Raw genomic sequence first — 22,682 nt, 5'->3', positions numbered from 1 at the left:
GTACCTCAAAATGAATCCAGTTATAATTATTCAATTTCATCTTTTTAAAATCATCCAAAGTTAGTTCTGGTAAATCTCTGTAAAAATAAATTTATTTATTTATTTTGTATTCAAACACGAGTGGTACAGTAAATAACTGGTACAATATTATTTACAACAAATTAGGATACATTACAAATGAGAACAGCTTAAATTTATTAGGTAAATTATACAGAGAATAATAGGTAAAATATGAAGGAAAAAGAAACTATGTATAAGTTATATACAAGTCATAAGTTATATACAGGCTGGCCTGGTTGGCTGAGTGGTTAGCGTATCCGCTCTCCAGCCAAAAGGCGGGGGGCTTTGAATCCTGCCGTGGGCATGGATGTTTGTGATTGTCTGTGAAAATATTAGCGGTAGTGGGCAGTAGATGGCATTGGTGTAGTTGGTGGATAGAGTGGTGTAGAGAGAGAGAGAGAGAGCTGTAGAGTAGGTGCCCTCTCTCTCGATGAGTTTTTGGACTCCCTGGAGGCATCACGTAATAATAATAATAATACAATAAATATAGTCAGATGTTCCTCCAGTATCTTGTACAATCAACTGCTCTTTCTGTGCAGGATAAAAGGTTCTCTTATATGCAAGGCAATTGAAGAAAGGAGGGGTTCCATGGACTGGGTTGCTCCACACTCACAATTATCTGATCCAGTAAGGTAGCCCCATTTGATGAGGTTTTGTTTGCAGTGTCCTATTGTTCATAGTCTGTTGAGGCTTTTCCAAGTATTCTAGTCCAAGTGGGCACCACATGAAAGATGTTCGGCTGCTGGAATACCAGTATTATTCTCAGGGTATAGTGCAAACCATTGTTGAAGCCTTGTCTCTGGAGGGTTTTTTTTTTTTTTTAGGTGGTTCAATGGTTGCTAGAAAACTATATCAGGATCTTAGTCTTTAGGGTACTGCAGTCTGGCCACATAGTGGATGGTGCTCATCATTCGCCTGCTTCTTTTGTCAGCTGAGAATGCACATCTTCAAATTGAAGGGGTACAATTCCAGCCAAAGCATACAGGTCTCTTAATGGTATTGGTTTCAGGCATCCTGTAATTAAGCGGCATCTTTCATTCAATGCTGGGTCAAGTTTTTCAGCATGGCAGGATCTGTCCCATAAAGGGCAGGCATATTCAGCAGAAAGGCCAAGGCAGAAGATTTCAGTGTGCTATGGTCTGCACCCCATTTGGAGGAAGTAAGCTTTCTTAGTATATTGTTTCTTGCATTAACTTTTGCCTTTATTTTTTCTGTGTGTGTTTTATATGAAAGAGTGCAATCAAGAGTCATGCCAAAATAGAGTGGGTTCCAGGAATGTTCTATAGAAGAGCCTTTCCAAGAAATTCGTAGCTTCTTGTGGCTTCCTTATTGTTAAGGTGGAAAAGACCAGTCTGGGTTTTCAAGGGGGGTTTGGTTTTAATTGATTATTGCTATAACATGTGGTTAGACTATTTAAGGCAAGTGATAGAGTAGTTTCAACGGACTTGAAATTATTTGACTGAGTAGCTATGGCAAGGTCATCAGTATAGATAAAATTTCTAGTTCCTGGAAAGATGGGGGAAATCATTGATGTAGATGTTGAAAAGTAATGGTAATAACACACTTCCTTTGGGGGGGGGGGGGGATGCCAGCAGCTCTTCCTACCTCCACTCCCCAGGTCCACAAAAAAAGTGTGCATCTGTTTTCCAAGAGTGCTTGGATTAGGAGGACAAGGCGATAATCTCTAGTTATTCCATATATTTTATTTCTGAGTGTGAGATGGTTTATGGTATTGTATGCTGCAGTTAGGTCTACAAAGACTGCTCCTTGGCCAAGTTTTTGTTCATAACCATTTTCCATATATTGAGTGAGGTTGAGAATTTGTGACGTACAGGATTTGCCTGGTCTATAACCACCCTGCTCAACAATAAGATGGGGTTCGATTAGGGGTTGTAGCCTATTCAAAATGAATCATTCATAGAGTTTAAAGAGGTTGCAGAGCAGTGATATAGGTCTGTAATTAATTTTTTGCTTCGATTGGAGTTTTCCCTGGTTTCAGAAAGGCCACCACTTTAGCATGCCTCTAGATCATAGGTTCCCAAACTTTTTCGGGCCACTGCCCACTTTGCAAGACATAAATTTTGTAACCCCCCCCCCCCCCATTATAACAGTTTTCCGCGTTCGAGCCATTTAATATTTTTGACATAAATAGCAACTAATGATACATTACTGCGTATGCCGTTAAATTTTTAAAAAGAAGTGGCCAATATGTGCTTCATCTTGAACACAGTTATTGCTATACCAATTTTGGTGAAACGTAGCCCATATGTAAAAATTGTAAAATGTATGCTCGAATAACATTATGCACAGTTTCATACAATGGTTTAAATATGAAAAAAAATGTGGAATACAATTAAGAGATTGCATTGCATTAGTAAGAATCTTATTGTAATAATTAAAACACCATTAAATATATTACAACTTGCATGCATTGACTTGTTTGCGATACCATCATACTCGTGCTTTGAACAAGTCACTGCAAGCACCCATATTCCTGTCAAAACATGCTGAATTGAGTGAATTACCTATGTAATTGTTGACCAACATACTACTAGTTAAGACTTGTCTGCTGCGTGGATAGACTAAAGCCTGTATGGCATGATCAATTTTTACAATAGCAAAAAATGAATACATTTTTTAAGTATATAAAATATAGAAGTTAAAATATCCTGTATAACACGTTCAATTTTTTATTTTGCATGCAAGCGCATTTTGTTCATCCGACCACGACATTGTCAGAATAATTATAAATAATAATTAATAAATAAAATAATTACACAAGATATAAACAACAAACCTACAAAACATAACCACAGAAAACAGTATAATAAGTTTCGAATAATATTTGCTTTGTTTTTTCCCTCTAGTTAGCAATATAAGTTAGTACTAACTAGGCTAACTAAAATTTACAATTTTATTTCTTTCTTGCCATTATTATTTTCACTCGTAATATTAAATTATATAAAATTGGGGTTATTTTTGTACAAATCAATTAGAAAAGTGGTTTTATATATTTTATATATATTTTGAAATGAAATATAACGAATATATTTGCTACTGTAAACATAACCTATTATACACACACATATATGCATGCTCTATTTTCTCATTGATATAGAAAATTGACATCTATTTCTATCTGACATGGTAAATTTTGAAATGATTAAATAATTGAAATAGAAAATTGATAAAAAAATTGATCGTGTAAGACGGGCATAAGATGAATTAAAATGCAATATTTAAATTTTAAATGATTATCTAATCGCAAAATCACAAAAATAATTAATTTTTAAATATATATTATTAATTTCTTCTATAAAGAGCCCGACCCCTAGACCACCTGAACACCCCCAAATGCTTCTGATCCCACTATAGTCCCCCCCCCTAGAAGGCTTCAGTGCCCACTGGGGGGGGGGGGGCAGTACCACCCACATTGGGAAAACCTATGCTCTAGATAGTTGGTATCCTTAGGGTTCTGAGGTAGGTGTTGTATAGGTTTAATAACCACTCTTTAGTCCTAGATCCAAAATTTTTTATTTGTTCATTACAGATATCATCAAGGCATGCAGATTTTCTAGATTTTAATAGGTTTATTGCAGCATTGAGTTCAGTGATTGTGAAATCTTAGTTAATCATATTTTGTTCCTCACTTGGGGTTCTAAATATCTTATTTTTTTGGGTGCTTCTTAGGGAATTTTCCATTTAGCAGCAGCTGGCGAGCAATTTGATTAGCTGTTACCTGTGGATGCTCATTTGGTTTAGTGAAATCCTTCCTATTCTGTTGATAAAGTTCCATGCCTTTCTGCTACTATGAGCCAAGGGCTTCTATTTCTTTTTTCCATGAGGAATGCTATTCTTCTGCCATCTCAGAGCATAACTTTTCTCCTGCATGGATTACAACACCAACCCCCTTCTCAGAGTCTCCTCTGAGAAGGGGGTTGGTGTTGTAAAGTTGTAAGTAATTAGCATACTGAACTTATATATCTTTGGAAAGGCCTGGAATGTAGTTTGTGCTATATCCTCAGGGGGATGTGTTTGGTGGAGATTTCCTCAGATTTTTTTTATTGGGGATACTCTTGAGGGTTTGGAGGAATTGACCCTATGGAGCAGTCTTCTTCCATGAAACCCTTCCAATTAGCTTTTCTGAAATTAAATCGTCATCTGTAAGGGACTGTGTTAGGCATAATGACAGGGTTGAACTGAAACATTATAGGTCTATGTTGAGTATGTGGAATGGGATTTAAAACCTTTTTAACACAAGTGTTGGATATTTTTGAGCTAACAAATATGAGGTCAGGGTTATAACCCAACTTTCATATGCCACTGTTTTACAGCTGCAAGGAGTTTCAGATTATGTATCAGGTTTAGAGAGAAGTTTTTGGCCCATTTTTCAACAAATTCTCCATCTTCATTGGACATTGTGTATCCCCTAGTTAATACTATGGCTGTTAAAGTCACCTAATACAACATTAGTCATGATTGCATTATTATTGAGAAGGATGTTGGGGAAGGAGAAAGCTTCTTCTGGTGGTTTATAAATTGACGTGATTAAGATATTTTTAAATGTGATTGTAATAATCTCAATGTTTCTGTTGTTCGTTGAGTCAAAAATTAAGAAAATTAATTTTACATTTGACTTTGCAATTAGAATCTCCTAAAAGTCTGAAATTATTTATATACTTATTCAATGTATCATAAGCCTCTGCTTCTGATTTTTATCATCAAAAATTATGCTTTAACCAACACATGCAAAAATAGTTGTAAAAAATCAAAATATATATTACACTTTTCTTCTTTTGAGTTATAATTATTACAGTTTACCACTTCAGAGTGCACAGTGGGTCCTCAAATGATGACCACTTTCCACAGTTCAGAACATTTCTATAGCACAGTCAGAAAGATGATGTGCCAGGTGCCCTTCAGTTGAATAGATTTAAGATGTTGAAATCAACTATAAAACTGCAAGTTCAGTAAGAAATGTTTAGTTAACTAGTCATTACTGTTATGTACAAACAGATCATACATAACTGGTCTACCACACACTGTGGTAAGTGTTAGCTGTCTCTTTAGACACTCTGGAGGAGTTTGTTACAAAAGTTTAAGAATTCCAATATGCTGAGTGATCTTACTGATGATTTCCAGTTGTCATTTAAGATGAGACACCAGTTTCTGTTGAAACCATGTGAACGAATGGCTTCAATTAAATCCCTGATGTGGCATGAAAGGAAATGAATTTCTAGATAGGACATAGTGACTGCATCCCAACTGATGGTGTGATTTATGGTAAGCAAATGAATGATATGCAAGTTGATAAGATCTCTCAATATACTAGAATTCAAACAATCACCAAGGATTTTGATGATTAAAGAGAATGTTAGATCAAAGATTGGTAAACATATCTAGTGCAAACTTCCCTTGCTGTCCTTTGGGAAAGAATTTGTTCTACTAGATTTGCCATTGATAAATTGAACTTTTTGTGCTTTAATTTATACTGCTCTTTTGCTGGCATAATAATAATGATCTATGAGACAGTATTGACAACATGATCAATTGTTCATTCAATCTAGCTTTCAATCATGTAAAAACTGTTTAAAGAAACAAAAAATTTCATACCTTTACAATATGAAGTCTACTGAATAAATATTTTATAGTGGAAATATTCTGAGGAGAATAATATTTGTGAATATGTCAAAAAGCTCAGACCCAGAACGCCTATTAACATCTGTGTATCGTTAATTTTCACACATTGAAAACTTTCAACATTTGGGAAAGGGAATACTGCTGTTTATGACCGGTCATAAAAATTGCCTGCAAGCCAATTACAACAGTGGGCGGCATATCCTCTGTTCTCAAAACTGAAAGAAATAACATCTGTGTTGCAAATTTTAGTGACCAATCAACAAGGAAGTATAAAGAAAATTTTTCCACTAAAATTGAAGATCAAGGTAGTCTGTATCCGGTTCTCAAATCTAGTAATACTGAATACTCTCTTCACAAGTTCATATTGTAGGGTGAAAGTTTCGAAACCATAGTGTGATTTTTTAAAAGTAATAGGCCTGCAGATTTAAATTTTAATATGAATAAGAGACAAGGGACTTTGTTTAATTTTGGTATTAAGAAATCTCTTATTGACGGTGTTTGTGATGCAACAGATAGTGAGTTATCCACCTCCAGCCCCTACAAAGCAATCTCCAGGATGTACAAAAGGAGGGGAAATCTACCAGCACACAGGATAAAAAGTCTGCATTCACTCGTAAGTACTTATAATATTATACATTTTTGGTGATCAGAATGGGATATGTAAATGAAAGTCAGCACAAATTAATTTAATGATGTTGGCCTGAGGAAACTATGCTACAAGATTTCATTAGTCCAGTGATTGATAACTGATTTAAATGTAATTTTATATTTGTCAACATGTCACACCATATACATAAGTGTACTAATACTCTTTATTATGCCATAATTAATTATTAATATTGTAGCATGTTAATAATTAATTAATAATCAATAATTATTATTAATTAATTAATCATTAATATATTGCAAAATAACCAAAGTGTTCTGTTAAAATTTCAGGATTTGTGAAGTTTTTGTTGTAGGAAAAGTTTGGGAAATGCTGTGTTAGACTATCTTTTAACACACACACACAGCAAGTCAGAAGATAGCATAAGTTGTGAATATTGATGCCGAAGGATGGATTCTTTTTGGAAGTTTTTAGCAACAATCAAGTCATTCTTTTTACATCATTAAACAGTATTTATGAGTGTTTGTGTGATTAATTGTAAAGGTAGTATGCTTAATTTTTTTATTTTTAAAGGTTTAAGATTTGTTTTATTGTACACTGTATTGTGCATCATGGCGCCAATGCACAAAACAATGGCTCACAATTTTAATGTGCGTGATTATGTTCACTACAGCATATGCAAAGTGTATGGTCGTCGCAGAATGAAAGCTTTTTGGAGGGAGAATGTAACTAGGGAATATGTTTGTCCAAAGTATTTTGTGAGCAAATGTCATAAGTGTGAGGAGAGTGAGAAGAGAGATAGCAGTGAGTTGACAGACAAAATGTGTGATAATGCGGTTGCCATAGTCTGTGTTACAAGCAGTATGAGTGGTTGTAGGAATGATGGGGTAGAAAATGAAGAGAAATGACAAGATAGTAATGGAAAAGATTGCACTTATGTGGAGTTCTTCACAGAACAAAATGCGAGATCGAGTAGTTAGAGAAACACTTGGCAGATGGTATGACACTGATGCAAAAGAAAGGGGGAGAGAAAGCAGACCATGAAAGCAAAAGCATGAAAATAAGGATTGGATTTTGTATAGTGATTCATTGATACGAGGAGTCCTGGAGGAAAGTGTAACAAATTTGTGATGCTATAAGGATGCAGAGAGTTAAAGTGAAAGAGATGTTTATTTTGGCTGGTACAAATGATTTAGCAGGTGACAAGTGTGGTGTGCAAGAAGACACGAAAGAGTTGCTAGTGCATGTGAAAAAGAGGAGTGAGAAAGTAAAGGTTGTGAGTCTGTTGCCACAATATATGACAGAGGCAAGCTGAGATAGAGAGCTATGATAGCGAATGAGTCAGTGTGTAGATTGTGCAGAGGAATGGTGTGGAGTGATCATGGAAGGAAAGGAGTCATGTAAGGTGGATAACTTGCATCTAAATAGATTTGTTGTCAGGAGTCTTGAGAAAGTATTGTTCAGTGAGAGTTCGGAAGTAAAATGTCAGGGGAAACTAGAATGTTTGGGGGGGGGGGGGGGGATGCAGGTGAGTGTGGGTCCAGGCAACCTACAGGTTAGTAAGTGAAAGAGAGTAATCGCGATTCAAAATGTAGCACCGCAGGTTAACTTAAGTTGGCTAACAGAGGGTGTAAGGAAGGTTGTGGGATGAAGGAGATATTGCAGTGTATATATACTAATGACAGACATATACAATGAAATAGAAATAAGGTTGAAGAAATTTTGGCATTAGCTTGCACAACTTGGCTAAAAGTTATATGCATTAGTGAGACATGATTGACTGAGGATGATATGGTCATAGGAATAGAATGCAAGGGATATAGTGTCTTCAGAGAGGACAGAAGGAACAGGAAAAGGGGGGGGGGGGTTCATAATGATAGCAGAGGAATTAAAGCCAAAAAGAGTAGAAGTACACTGGGGGAGTTTCAGGGGAAAGTTCGTTTGAGGCCATCTGGTGTGAAATAGATGCTAACAGGACTAATATGTAACTAATTGCAGCTATCATCCAGGGGAGGGGGGTAATATAGGAGAATGTAGATAACACACACTTGCAAATTAGCATGACGAGTATAGGTCAAGTAATTATTATGGGGGATTTTGACTATCGGGACATAGGTTGGGAAAGGAATGGCCACAGGCAAGGAAGGAAATGGAATTTATACAGCTGCTGAGAGATAATTACCTGAGCCAACATGTAATGTTGGCTCAGGTAATTATCTCTCAGGGACACAAGGTTCAAGAGTGCTGGCTCTGATCATAGCATCAGAGAACTTAACAGTAACCAATCTAATCATGCTGCCTCCACTTGGAGAAAGTGATCATGCAGTCTTAACCTGGCAGATTTCCAGACATACAGAATTTTCTATTAAGAAGGGATATATGTGGAATTACAAAGCAGGTGATTATGGCAAGCTGAGGCGACGTCTTTCAGCAGAGCAATGGCATAAGAATTTGGACGGGGGATAGATGTTGTTGTTGCATAGGAGGTAGTCAAGGAAGAAAAGTTTGAAGAAAGCAGTATACCTAGAGTCAGAAGGATAAATCAGGTAGTAGTAGTTATGTGGCTGAATAGATTCATTAAGCAGGAGTCGCACATAGAGAAAAAAAGTTGTGGAGGTATTATAAAGAAAAAAGTGATCAGCATGTCCATGAGCAGTATGGTAGTTCCCCCCCCCTTATCTGCGGTTTCAGTTACCTGTGGTTAACCCCGATTCAAACATATTAAATGGAATATTCCAGAAATAAACAATTCATAAGTTTTAAATTGCATGCCATTCTGAGTAGCATGATGAAATCTCGCACCATCCCACGCAGGACATGAATCATCCCTTTGCTCAGTGCTGTGGGCATGGATGCTTGTGATTGTCCTTGGAAATACTAGTGGTGGTGGGTGGTGGTAGATGGCGCTGGTGTAGTGTGGTCAGTTGGTGGATTGAGTGGTGGAGACAGAGTTGTAGAGCAGGTGCCCTCCCTCGATGAATCTTTGGACTCCCTGGAGGTGTCTAATAATAATAATAAGTATCTGCACTGTATTGTATATGCTACCCACCCACTAGTCACTTAGTAACCTTCTCGGTTATCAGATCGGCTGTCGTGGTATTGCAGTGCTTGTGTTCAAGTAACACTTATTTTACTTAATAATGGCTCCAAAGCACAAGAGTAGTGATATTGGCGATTCGAATGTGCCAACGAGAAGCTATAAAGTGCTTCCTTTAAGTAGAAAGGTGAAATGTCTCGACTTCATAAGGAAAAAACAAAATCGTAGGTGGTTGCTAAGACTTCATTCACATTCATGTAACTTTTATTACAGTATATTGTTATAATTGTTCTATTTTATTATTAGTTATTGTTGTTAATCTCTTGCCTGATTTATAAATTAAACTTTATCATAGGTACGTATGTATGTATAGCAAAAAACATCATATATATATATATATATATATATAGGGTTCAGTACTATCCATGGTTTGAGGCATCATTGGGGAAGGGTCTTAAAAGATAAAGAGGGGAACTACGGTATAAGATGCAGGCAAGAAGAGTGACTGGTATGGTAAGGAATGTCAAAAATTAATTATGAGAGAAAGCTAACTGATGAGGCCAAAAAAAACACTCTAAAGAGTTCTTCTGCTGTGTGGCAAATAAAAGGGGGAATGACTTTGCTGAGGCAGGGAGGTAACAGAATCAAACCAAATAGTTGAATTATTGAGTGAGCTTTTTTTGCAAGGGCATACCATCTAGTTGGTGACATTGCAATGCCAGATATGACATTGACTGATAGGAGAACAGAGATCGAAGAGATGGAGGTGCTTAAATATTGCTACGAAATGGTTTTATAGAAGAAAACAAAACAAAAATATCATAATTCTCAAGGTAGACAAAAGCGATGAAACAGTTGTTATAATCACTGCAGACTAGGTTTCCAAAATCTCTCTCATGCTTGCAGACTATTTGACCTACTCCACACTAAACTATGATCCTACCTGGGCTGAAACCAGTGAACTGATTCACAACATGCCAGTTTGGCATGCTGCAAAGCAACTCATCGGAATCCAAGTTTATATGGTTTTATCCAAGATGCACAGCACTGATATTCCCAATACTCATTCTTGATAATTCAAGCTAACCTACTTATTTGCTTTCCAAATATCTTTTTGGATAAATCTTATCTGACAGTTTTAGAAAGTGAAACTGTCAGATATTTCTATCTCATCAAATGCCCTTCATCTCATCCTTTCAAGTCTAGATATAGTTTCTCTCTCTCTCTCTCTCTCTCTCTCTATATATATATATATACATCAGTGTATCCACTGATGACAAACTGAGCCTTACTGAAGGGTCCTTCTCACAAGATGTCACAAGACATAGCACTGACTTCGGTCCAAATTCTTTAATTGCATTCTTTACATGCAACTTTTTTTTCCCCTTGGACTGGCCATAGGAAGGCTAAACTTCCTCCTTATGCTGATCTTTTCATGGAAAACTTTGAAAAACAGTTCCTTGCTCTAACCAAAACCTGCTATTTTGCAGAGAATTAGTTTAAATCAGATACATTAGTTCTAAACTATATCTTTATAGTTTGGAATATGATGCATCTGATTTAAAGACCTTTCTTCATTCTCTGAAACTGTTCCAGCCAAAAATTTGATTTATATCAGAATTAGAGAATGTAGGTAAAGTACCTTTTTTTTTTAAAGGTTCTAATCTCAAAAGAAAAAAAAAGAGAGAAAGAGAGAATAACATTTCATTGACCATTACTGGATGCCATCTTCATGCTTTCACTCTTCACTATACCTCCCAAAGTTAGGCATTATTCAGCCCCTAAAAAAAAAATCAGTAGCTTCTATTTTAAAAGATGAAAATAAAATAAAAGAAGATCTTCAATTTCTTCTCTGCCAGTTTGTCCTCAACAGATATTTCAAGAACACTCCAGAGGACACTATTTCCTGATACATTTCCACACCAAAAGCCTAATATTCAGTAAAGAAACTATTTATATTGCATATATGGGAATTCTTTCCATCAAGACTGCTGGCCTACTCAAGAGCAAGAAGGATAGTTTACAAACCTATCTGAACTGTCTCTAGCCTCTGGAGATCTGCAAAAGACAGAAATCTCCTCTACAAACATTCAGGACTTTATAGAATTCCATGTGCAAGTAGTCCAACTTATATAGATCATAAAAGCAGGATTTTGAAATTTTTTTTAAAAAAAAGGGCTATCTTAGCGATGTTGAATACAGAAGTGAAGAAAAATTTGGGTGTGCACATCATTCATCTACCACAATTCATATCCTCTGGGATTGAGATACAGTTATACAGTTACCATTTCCTTTCGTGCTAAATCAAGGAATCTATGTAGTTATTCAATAACATGACTTCCATCAGAAACCAGGGTCTTATCTTAAAGTGATATCTGAAAATCATTAATACAACTGCATTAATAAAAGCAGGATTTTGAAATTTTTTTTTTAAAAAAAGGGCTATCTTAGCGATGTTGAATACAGAAGTGAAGAAAAATTTGGGTGTGCACATCATTCATCTACCACAATTCACACCCTCTGGGATTGAGATACAGTTACCATTTCCTTTCGTGCTAAATCAAGAAATCTATGTAGTTATTCAATAACATGACTTCCATCAGAAACCAGGGTCTTATCTTAAAATGATATCTGAAAATCATTAATAAAACTGCTCAACATACTTGGCTTCATCTTCTTAAAACAATCACCTCCAGACTATCTAAAGACATTACTGACACATCGCTAGTGCATTGTTTTGATGGCTGTTCTAATGGTTATCTGAATTTTTTCAGTTTTTTAATCCTATTTCCTGCTACCACCATGAAGAAGCTGCTGTTTCTTAGTGTCTGAAACCAGTCACTGCATAATCTACTTGCACATAACAATATCTTGAACTCCATCAATACAGACAATCTGACTGTTGAGCACATGTAATTAACAAATGCAGTATACTGGCATTTAATGTAATTCTAAATGGAACCAACCAGTCCTCCACATTTTATTTTCTCAACTCATCACTGGATTAAATGCATCAAACTATATTTACATTTCCAGAAAAAGGAGAAAAAATAGAACATTAACTTTAGGAATAAGGTAGTTATTCTTCCATTGAACAAGGTTTTGATAAGATCATGTATTGATTTCCAATATAATCACTTGGATCCAGAGGAGAGAGGAGACAATTGAAAAGATTCAGAACTAAAATGACATTAGGCCTATGGAATTGTGCATAGGAGAACAGACTGAAGGAATGCGAGTTTGAGTAACAGAGAGAAGAATGGAAATATGACAAGAATCTATGTTTGTAAGGGAATCTTACAATATAGACAGATCGTGGCACATTCTGGGAGAGCTCATGATTATTCCTGGAAACTGAGTAAGTTTCAAGGGGGTGATCCTGAGTTGGTAGTTACTGATTTTGCTCTCTCTCTCTCTCTCACACACTACATAAAAATGTATCCAACTGCTTGCTTCCTGCCAGCTATTTAGGAATAATTTTTAGTGAATATGCCTAAACATCTAAAATGTGTAACTTATCCTAAAGTTTTGTGATGTTTTCCTGTCTATTTTCATAGTTTTAGTCATTTTCTTATCAATTTTATACTAAATTTGTTAGCAATTACAAGCGATCCCCGGGTTATGGATTACCCGACTTACGACGTTCCATACTTACGAACAGGCTCCCCTTAATGATAATTAAATTAATAATTCGGGAACTAGTTTCTTTTGCGCATGTTATTTGGAAGTCAAATTTAAGCGCCTGGATCACACTTGCCATGTTTGAAGATTGATTCTTGAAATGTTTTATTCCTGCTATGGAATGTTATTGCTCATAAAAAAAAAAAAAATTCCCTTTAAAATTCTATTTGTGCTGGAAAATGCTCCTGAACATCCAACATCTTTAGGCATATTTTTACCACCCAACACTACATCATTACTACAGCCAATGGACCAGGGAGTCATTTCTGCATTTAAGGCTTATTACTTATGGCATGCATTCCCACAAGCATTCAGGGCTACCGAAGATGATGTGATGACCTTGAGAGAGAGTTCTGAAAGAATTATAACATCCATGATGCCATCAAAAACATTGCTAATTCTTGGGAGGAAGTGAAGCAATTAACAATTAAAGGGGGGGGGAGAACGAATTGTGCCCTTAATTCTATGATGATTTTCATGTCTTCACATAAGATAATGCCGAAGCCAGAAAAGTTGTGGTGGATAATGGCAATGCACCGCAACTGGACATCAATGAAAATGATGTCATTGACTTACTAGACTCCCATTCACAAGAATTAACCAATGAAGACTTATGTAGATAGAGAAGCAGCTGATCGAAACACAAGAACACGAAGAATCAGAAAATCCAAAGCCAAGAAAGTTTATGACAAAAGAATTAGCTGAAGCCTTTCGTCTCATTGAAGGAGAATTTGCTAAGCTTGAGGAGCAAGATCCTAACATTCAGCAATTTACAAAGGATTACCGTGCAGTTAGTGAGAACATCAGCTGCTATAAGGCCATTTATGATGAAAAAAAGAAAAAGGCTGTGCAAACAATCCTTACATACCTTTTTCAATAAACCGACTTCAGTGGTAAGCTCCCCTCCTCCAGAAACAGAAGCAAATCCTGATTCTCCAGCACCAGGTTCATCCTCTCTAGTACCATCTCTATTACCTTCCGATTAATGTTAGCCTACCTTCTTGACTCAGAAATGCCCCTTCCAGTAAGCAAGACATGGATGCAACCTTTAATATTCTTTTTTTAAATTTCTCCTATCTAAACTTTTTGTATGAGTTTGTTTTTATGTTCAGTTTGTTTGAATTAAAAGAAAGAGAACAATAATTTCTATAACTTATTCTTACAGTACGGGATTTAAATTATCATTATTATTGCCACATATGAGCCATTATAGTATTCTTATTATTATTATTACTGCATATGCACTGTTCATCAGGGATCCGAGTTACATACAAATTCAACTTAAACACATTCTCAGAAACGTATCTCATTTGTAACCCGGGGACTGTCTGTATATAATTTGGCTTAAGGAAAATTATTAAATTTGGTTTAAGAGTAATAACTGATTTTGGCTTAAGACCCTAGAAGAATTGTAGCAAATATAAGACACTGATATTACTTGCAGATAGTACAGAACTAAGCTTATTATTATTATCGCACCCTCCATGGAGTCAACAGACTCATTGAGGGAGGTTCATCCAACTCACAACATATTTATTATATTGAACCTTAAAAGGGGTGCTTAAGGGTCAAAGCTGTATAAATGAGAGGAGACCACCACATAGCCTTTAACGGAATACGGAGAACTGACCAGGACTTCTGACCTAATGTCCAATCCTCATCTTCTCGTGATACATCATGTTAGGTATCTACCTGGATACTGAACAAACGACGAAGCGCTGGTAATTTGGGATTTAGATGACCAAATTGTATTCTTATTGGCTTAAACCACAATATTAAATGATGGTATAACATGACAGAATTTCATGATGGCTGGGGTGTTGTCCAGTTACACAAGGCCCTTGTTGTTTTTGCCAGGGAACCGCAGCAAACAGCAAAAAGTCAGCTGCTGGAACAAACCCTAAAACACACCCCAACTCAATATCACCAGAGTTCGAGATCGGTACTATCAACATAAGAAGCCTGAATGGCAAGGAAATGGAGCTAACTGAGGAATTAGATAAGTACCAGATCAATATAATAGGGGTGACTAAAACAAAAAAAGGCAAAAACTGGTGAGATCTTTCTGAGCAATAAAAACAAAATGTTACATTCAGGCAATGACAATCAAGGAAAAGAAGGAGTAGCCATAGTATTCAACACTAAATACGAAGCTAATCTTCTTCAATGGCAGGCAATCTCAAGTAGAGTGATGTGGGCAGATATCAGAATGGGAAACTGGACAATGAAACTTATTTGTGCCTATGGTCCCACAAAAGGTTCCACTAAGGTAGAAGTGGAGGAATTTTTTGAGGCTTTAGAGAAAGCAACTGACAACTGACACAATGAAAAAGGAAAAGTTGGTTCTTGTTGGGGATCTAAATAGCAGAGTAGGAAATGATTGTCAGACATACAAAATTATTTTTGGAAAATTTGGAGTAAAGAGCAAAGCTAATAATAATGGCAAATACCTGTTGGATTTCTGCTCAGGACGTGGACTGGTTATTACTAACACCATGTTCCAACATAAAAATGTGCACAAATTCACATGGAGAGAAGAGGCGAGGAATAAGAAAAGTCTCAATTGACTATGTTATTGTTGATAGTGATGTTTTCTCCCTGGTGCAGGACACCAGAGTGTACAGAGGATTTGAAATTGGAAGTGCTCACTATTTAGTCTTGAGCAGGATAAAATTGAATTTCATATTGAAAAGAATAACATGTAAGAAAGTTTTAAAGCGAATAAAAGTTGAGCAGCTCTCGGATGTGAACTGTAGACTGAAATATACAAACGTTATTCAAGAAAATATGAGAGTTTGAGAACAGGAATCAAACCTTGGAGATTCAGTGGCAAGCTCCGAAAGAAAACATTGATTCAGCCAGAGAGGCATGTGGTGAGGTTGTCGGCAAGGAGAGAAAAATCAGAACTCCATGGTGGACACAGGAAATTAAACATGTAGTGAAGGAAAAGAAGAAAGCATATCAAAAGTTCCTGGCAAATAAGTCAGCTTGTGCTTTTAGAGAATACAGAGACAAATGTAAGAAAGCTAAACACTGTGTAAAACTAGCTAAACAAAAGTCATGGGAAGACTTTGGTAAGAACACAGAAAATAAATATCAAGAAGGTGGCAAAATATTCTGTGGTTGTTGAAGAAGCTTAGAAATGGAGGAAACCATATATAAAAAGGGAAATAAAATTGAATGTGAGAATTATAGAGGTGTTTCTCTACTGAGTGTTCCTGGTAAGATTTATGCCAGTATATACTTGAGAAATGGTTGAGAAGGATTGTGGAAGGGAAGCTTGGTGAAGAACAAGCTGGATTCAAGCCAAATAGGGCTGTCAGGATCAGATTTTCACTTTATGACAAATAGTTGAGAAAACATGGGAATATAATCAAGATCTGTATTTAAGTTTTTTTTAGATCTGGAAAAAGCATATGACAAGGTGCCAAGAGAGAAGCTATTCAAAATGCTACAGTTGTATGGTGTCAGTGGGGCATTATATCAAGCAATACTTGGTCTTTATTTGAGTTGTAAGTCAACAGTTAGAATTGAAGTACAGGAAGGTGGTTCAATGTTAAATCTGCTGTCAGACAAGGATATATACATTATCCCCTGTGTTATTCATTATCTATGTGGATCACATTATCAGGGAAAGTGGTATTAAACCTGATATCAAAATTGGAGATGTTAATGTAAGCGCTTTGCTTTATGCAGATGATGTTATACTTCTAAATAAATCTGTCTTTATTTAGAATCTGTCTGCAAGATTCCCTGACTAAATTGAATAACTGTTGTAATAGATATGGTATGAATGTCAGCAATAAAAAGACAAAGACAATGAAAATAGGTAGAAGCATTGAAAATATCAACTGCATTGTGAATGGAGAACCTATAGAACAAGTAAAACATTTCAGCTAATTAGGCATGATTTTTAGTGAAGATGATAAATTAAATATGGAAATCGACAACAAGATCAACAATATGGTAGGAAGTCAACTAAATAAATTTATATGCAATAAGAGAGAAATTAGTCAAAATACTAAATTAGCTGTATACAAGACAGTGTTCAAACCAGTTTTAACTTATTGATCTGAGAGCTGGGTTAGAAGTAAAACACTTGACCAAAGACTAGAGACCGCAGATATGAAAGATTAGGGGGTGTGAACAGATGGCATCAATAACAATATCAGGAAAGAACTTGACATTGTTAGTATCCAGGAATGTGTTAGCTGAGCTAATCTCAGGTGGTATGGTCACTTAAACAGAATGGGAGGGGAAAGATTAACAAAACAAGTGTTCTCTGCCAGGTTGGCAGGAAAAAGACCCAGAGGAAGATTAAGATATAGGTGGATTGATAAGGTAAAAAATGCCTTAGAAGATAGAAATATAAGATCTGAAAATGTTGAAGCCTTGACAGGTAATAGATTGATTTGGAGGAAAATTGTAGATAGGAAGTTAGTAATGATGTAAATTTTTCATGTAGTACTATCATATTCTGTACACCCCTTGAGGGTAAGTAAATATCAGTAATTTGATGATGATGAACCTTAAAATCCTTAATACCCCCTGCATAAGCAACATATTCTGGTAATATGTTCTATTCATCCACAATTCTCCATGTAAAAAATCTACTTCTCACACCTTTATTCACCTTCTTACACAACTTCCAGGAATGGCCTCTGGCTCTCACTTCATATTCTTTTTATAATCCCCTTTGTATTAATCTGATAAAATCCCCTTCATTAACTTAAACATGTCTATCGTATCACCTCTTTTTTACTAATTTCCAATGAAATGGAGGCTTACATTTCAAGCACATTTGGAAATCCAAGGAAATGTGTTAATATAACAAAAGAAAGCATAACTGCAAGGACAAAAAAATTATATGAATCATGTAACAAAAGCAAGTGAGAATGTGGAAACAAAAAGTATGGATAAGTATGAGTATATTTCTTCAGAATACATTTCCAAATGTGCTTGAAATGTAAGCCCTCCATTTTATTGGAAATTGGTGTATTGATTTATATTGCCTCTTTTCCTCCTTCAACTAAACTCTGTACTTTACATTCCTATATCCCTCTATTTAAATATCAGGTTGAATATTACTTTAATTAATAATATATTAATTAAACTATATAATATAATATACTAGACTATATAATATAATATAGTCTACTATTCAGTTCATAAAAGTCCATTGTAAATCACTGTTTATTTCATTACCTAATGTAAGACTACTGCCCTGCTTATTATAGGCCCCTGAAGTGACATGAAAAAGTTCCATGTTTGTTCTCTAAACCAGAGTTTCCAGACTATGCAAAAAATAAATAAAAATAAAAATACAAAAAAAATATATAAAATTGATGAAAATAGGGAATAGCCCACCCATGTATATACTATAGTGCTATAGGTTTGCAAATAACCTTTTGTGGGTGAGAGACGAATTTTGAAAAAAAAAAAAAGAAGAAAAATTAAGGTGAATCAAGTTGCTCTGTAAATACACCAAAAGGTAAATGTTAGATGATTTGTGAGTTTCATCTTCAAAAAGAATTTCACTTATGTATTACCAAGACTATTTTCTTGGCCTTTGTCTTCTTTTTAGTATTAGTTGGTTTGTAGAGAGTAAGTGTACTGAATACAAGTGAGGTTGGATGTCTACAATGGTGCCCCCACCACCTCAGCTGACCTTTCTTAATTATTCCTATTAGTGGTCTTTGCTGGCTTTCTTCAAGAATGAGAGTAAGGAATGTGATCTTGCCATGTATATCCTAGTATTGATCAAAGGCATGTTGTCCCAAAGCTATTGGATGATGTTAACTGCTCACTGAGTAGCGATATTCCATGTCTGGGAACCATATGTAAATACAGCTTGATGAATTTTGATATTTTTAGTGATGAGATTAGATTTACACATATTAGTTAAGCTTTTAAGGAATTAAAGAGCCTTGTGCTTTCTTTTCACTATGTAAGTTCGAGTATCCATGTAAAAATTAAGCTACTGAAAATCTTTTATTTCTTCAAGAGTGTGGTCATTTAGCCTAATACTTCCTTCTATTCTGTTTTTTATTACTTTAATTTTACTACTATTGACTACCAATCCAATCAATGCTGCATTTTTACATAAATTATCCAGGTGGTTTTGGGCAGTCTGAATGTTAAAGTTGATTAAAACAATAACATCATCTGGGAAGAAGAGAATCCTATGTAGGTTTGGCCTGCCAAATCTCAAGAGTTATTCTATGCCCATCTGTTTTGAGTCTGAATACATAATTAAGTGTTATAATAAAAGTGTTTCCCTGAAGAACTTTAGTGGAAATAGGAAAGCTCTCAGTCATCTCTTCATTAACCATTACTCTTGCATGGTAATTTTTTTAGGTTATTATTATTCTTTTCAAGGATGTGTCCATAATTTGAGAATTTTGAATATCATTTGTCTACTGACTGAATGGAAGTTTGAAAAAGCTGAAGTTTAAGATAAAAGGAAGATTATTATTTTTTGCTCCTCCTAACAACCTTCTAAGGTAGTGGATGTGTTTCTTGAAAAACAGTGCTTCTGTTTTTTCAAGAAACCTGCTTGCATTTTTGAGCATGTTACACATGGTTCAATTCACTTTAAAAGCATTCGGTTATATTTATGTGATAGGAAGTAATATGATTCCTCTGTAATTTTCGGGGTTGTTTAGCTTGCTTTTATGGGTATTGTTGTGGTCATTATTATTATTATTATTATTACATGACACCTCCAAGGGGTCCTTGGACTCATTGTAGGAGGATACACTACACAACAACCCACCATCTCCTCTACTTAATCCTCCAGCTGCACACTATGGAACTACTACCATCAACGCACAACATTTACCACCCACTACCAATAGTATTTTTTGTCGTTTTTAATTTTTTTTAGGATAGGTGACCACTCCAGTGTATCTGGAAGGAGATCCAGAGTATTTGGAAAGTGAAGAGGGTTATCAGGGATTGGAGTGGGTAGATGTATAATTTGTGTTAGGTCATTACTCGTAGCAAAGACTTCTCTTCTTGTTTGGCCAGTGGCATTGGAGTAGGGGAGCCAGTTGGAATTGTGGATATTGAGGTTGCCCAGAAAGATAACCTCATTTTTTGGATAGCTAGATTGCAGGTAATCAAGTCTCTTATGAGATGTGTGTTTGTTAGGGTTTGGAAATAGGTAAATGCAACAAATGAAAGTTACTAAATAGAGCAAGGAAACTGTGAATCAGAAAAGGTCAAAAGCAGGGGACTCTATATTATTCATCCTCTGGCATGCTATGTCAGATTTCACAAAGATCACCCTTTGTGAAATAGGCACCACCCTTTTGGTGAAAAGAATCATGAAGTGTGTAGTTTGGGCACTGGAGGTGGATAGTGTAGCTGCAATCTGGATTTCTGTCAGAAATAAGATGTCGGGTCTAGAAGACTGCAAGTGATGGTAGATGTCACTTATGTTTATGTTACTGCCACGATGTTAGTAAAGTAGATGTGAAAGTGAGTTTTTGGCAAAGAGATCCTAGTAGAGTTTGTATGTTGTGGCTGGTTGTCATGTGACTTTTTTGATGAAATTAGTTTATGAGGAAGATTTACTTTTGTTGCAGCATCACTGTTATTGTTTGTAAGAGTCTTCATCTAATTAAATTTATGTTTGATCATAAATTTAATTAGATGGAAGGATATAGTGGGGATGTGCAGTGAGAGAAGATACTCTTGGACATGACTTCCATACAGAGAGAAACCAGTCTCCATGCCCACCTCCACATACCACTACTCAGACTCCCTCTCAAGGCATGACCTGGCAGAGTATGTAGCAGTGGGAATATGCACTAGCTGACTGGGAAGCCTCCTGGCAGGTTTGGTCCATGTATTGTGGCCAATCCTGTGGCACGCACCACTACTTTAACTGCTGTATATTCAAAATGGAGGAGTGTCTGAATCTCTAAGTATATTTTACATAGCCCTAAAGCAGTGGGTCTTAATCTTTTTAGTGATCGGCATCCCCCTTGAATCTAAAAATAAGTTCTCGCACCCCCTCGAAAAATGTGTTTCTATTTCTTTATTTAGGAAATTACATCTATTGCAAGATAATTTATTTATTGAAAAAATAAACACATACATTCATATGCATACAAAACAATATCTCAATTTTTAATGGCTATGTTGTTGTTGTTTATTCATAATAATACTTTTGAAGTGAGGATCCTTTTTTGAAAGAGACACACGTAAGTCATCACTTGCATTTAAGTGATTTTTGGCTTCTGTTTTTATGTGCAAAAGTGATGAAAATCCCATTTCACACAGGAGGTGGTGGCAAATGCTAAAAGTGTCTGCAATGCTGCTTTTGCCAGCTGTGGATAAAGTTCTAACTGTGTACACCAGAATTGTTCTAAGTCCAGTTTTTCAAATTCCATTTGAATACGTGCATTGGCTCGTATTTCAATAAGATCATCTTTTATTAAATAGCTGTCATCCATCGAATCTGAGTCAAAATTTAGAAACTTCTCTTGCATCCCTGGAAATGCTTTCTTGCATCACCAGGGGTTGCACACACACCCCAGGTTAAGAACCACTGCCCTAAAGGGTATCACTCACACTGCATGGAGAAGAGGGAGGGTGGAACAGAAACTGGAATCCCTGCTCTGGAGAGACAAAACATGGCATTTGCCACTTCAGATCCTCCAATAAGCTGGGCAGTGGTATTTTACCAGGTGATGAAGAACATCTAGTGTCTAGATGGCATTTCCTCCAACTAAGAAGATTGGAGGAAATGTTGGAGGAGGTTGCTGGTTTTGCCAAAGCCTCTTTTGTGGAAACAGGCCACACCATGGGAAGGCAGGATTGGCTTGACAGGGAGAGGCTGTATATTGCACACTGCCTGTTAGCAATCCATTAGTAGCGTGCAAATTGCTTGTGTCCTGTTGGCTAATTTGCAATAAAACCCTACTACTACTACTACTACTACCATATGAGATCGGCTAACTCATCTTCACTTGAAAAAGCCCATATAAAAATTCCTTTCATTACAACAGGAATCAAATTTGGTTTTTTTTTTTTTCAATCAAAGGGTGCAATGTCCCATTGTTCTTTCAACCATGCCATGGAGCCACTTATTAAGCCTTCTTTCCATTGTGATAGAATGTTGGATGTAGCTACAGAACAGAACAGAACAAATATTTGGTAGTTGTTTCCAAAGCTATTTAACTCCATGTTTAATAACCTCTGCCATTATACTATCCAATGTGCTTTCTCATTCTTTTGGGTTTTTAGTGCAGTTTCAAATTCTTGCATTGTAAAATTGTTACACAGAATGGGAAATTCTTTTGGGGTTGTTATTTTTGTCAAAGCATATGTAGATTAAAGTTCACTGCCAAATTATTCAACAGTTTTTCAAAGTTCGAGTTCATTTTTTTTTTTTTGTCTTCAGGTATTTTGTCCTTTATTTTTACTTTTTATTCTTAGTCTTTCAGGCTTTTCGTTCATTTCATTGGCACATATGGAATTAGCTACCTGGTGTATTTCTCAAGTTTTGCATATCCTGATATACTTGGAATTTCTGACAGGTAGTCTGGATGTGGTTTCCTTGTCATTTCAAAATGTCACGTATATTTGAGCATTTAGTACATTTAGCTAAGTATGTAGATCATGCATCCACTGATATCTGTATTGCTG

At 35.9% G+C, this 22,682-nt stretch overlaps 2 protein-coding genes across 3 annotated transcripts in view; one reads left to right on the top strand and one right to left on the bottom strand.

The window, feature by feature from the left end:
- Nucleotides 1-6,765, top strand: part of LOC150107485 (kynureninase-like) — a 413,072-nt gene extending 406,307 nt beyond the window's left edge. The window contains exon 14 of the mRNA XM_090391901.1: nt 6,640-6,765. The gene's annotated coding sequence lies outside the window, so the exon portion shown is untranslated. The remainder of the gene's footprint in view (nt 1-6,639) is intronic.
- LOC150107484 (ketohexokinase-like) overlaps nt 1-22,682 on the bottom strand; it is a 90,734-nt gene that overhangs the window by 23,995 nt on the left and 44,057 nt on the right. For both annotated transcript variants that reach the window (XM_090391905.1, XM_090391906.1), the window contains exon 4: nt 5-77. In XM_090391905.1, coding sequence (XP_090248031.1) covers nt 5-77 — 73 coding nt within the window. The remainder of the gene's footprint in view (nt 1-4; nt 78-22,682) is intronic.

The sequence above is a fragment of the Typopeltis vanoorti genome, chromosome 4, assembly GCF_054136105.1.
Source record: "Typopeltis vanoorti isolate ZY-2024b chromosome 4, IOZ_Tvanoo_1.0, whole genome shotgun sequence".
Lineage (NCBI taxonomy): Eukaryota > Metazoa > Arthropoda > Arachnida > Uropygi > Thelyphonidae > Typopeltis > Typopeltis vanoorti.
This window is presented reverse-complemented; position numbering and strand designations above follow the sequence as displayed.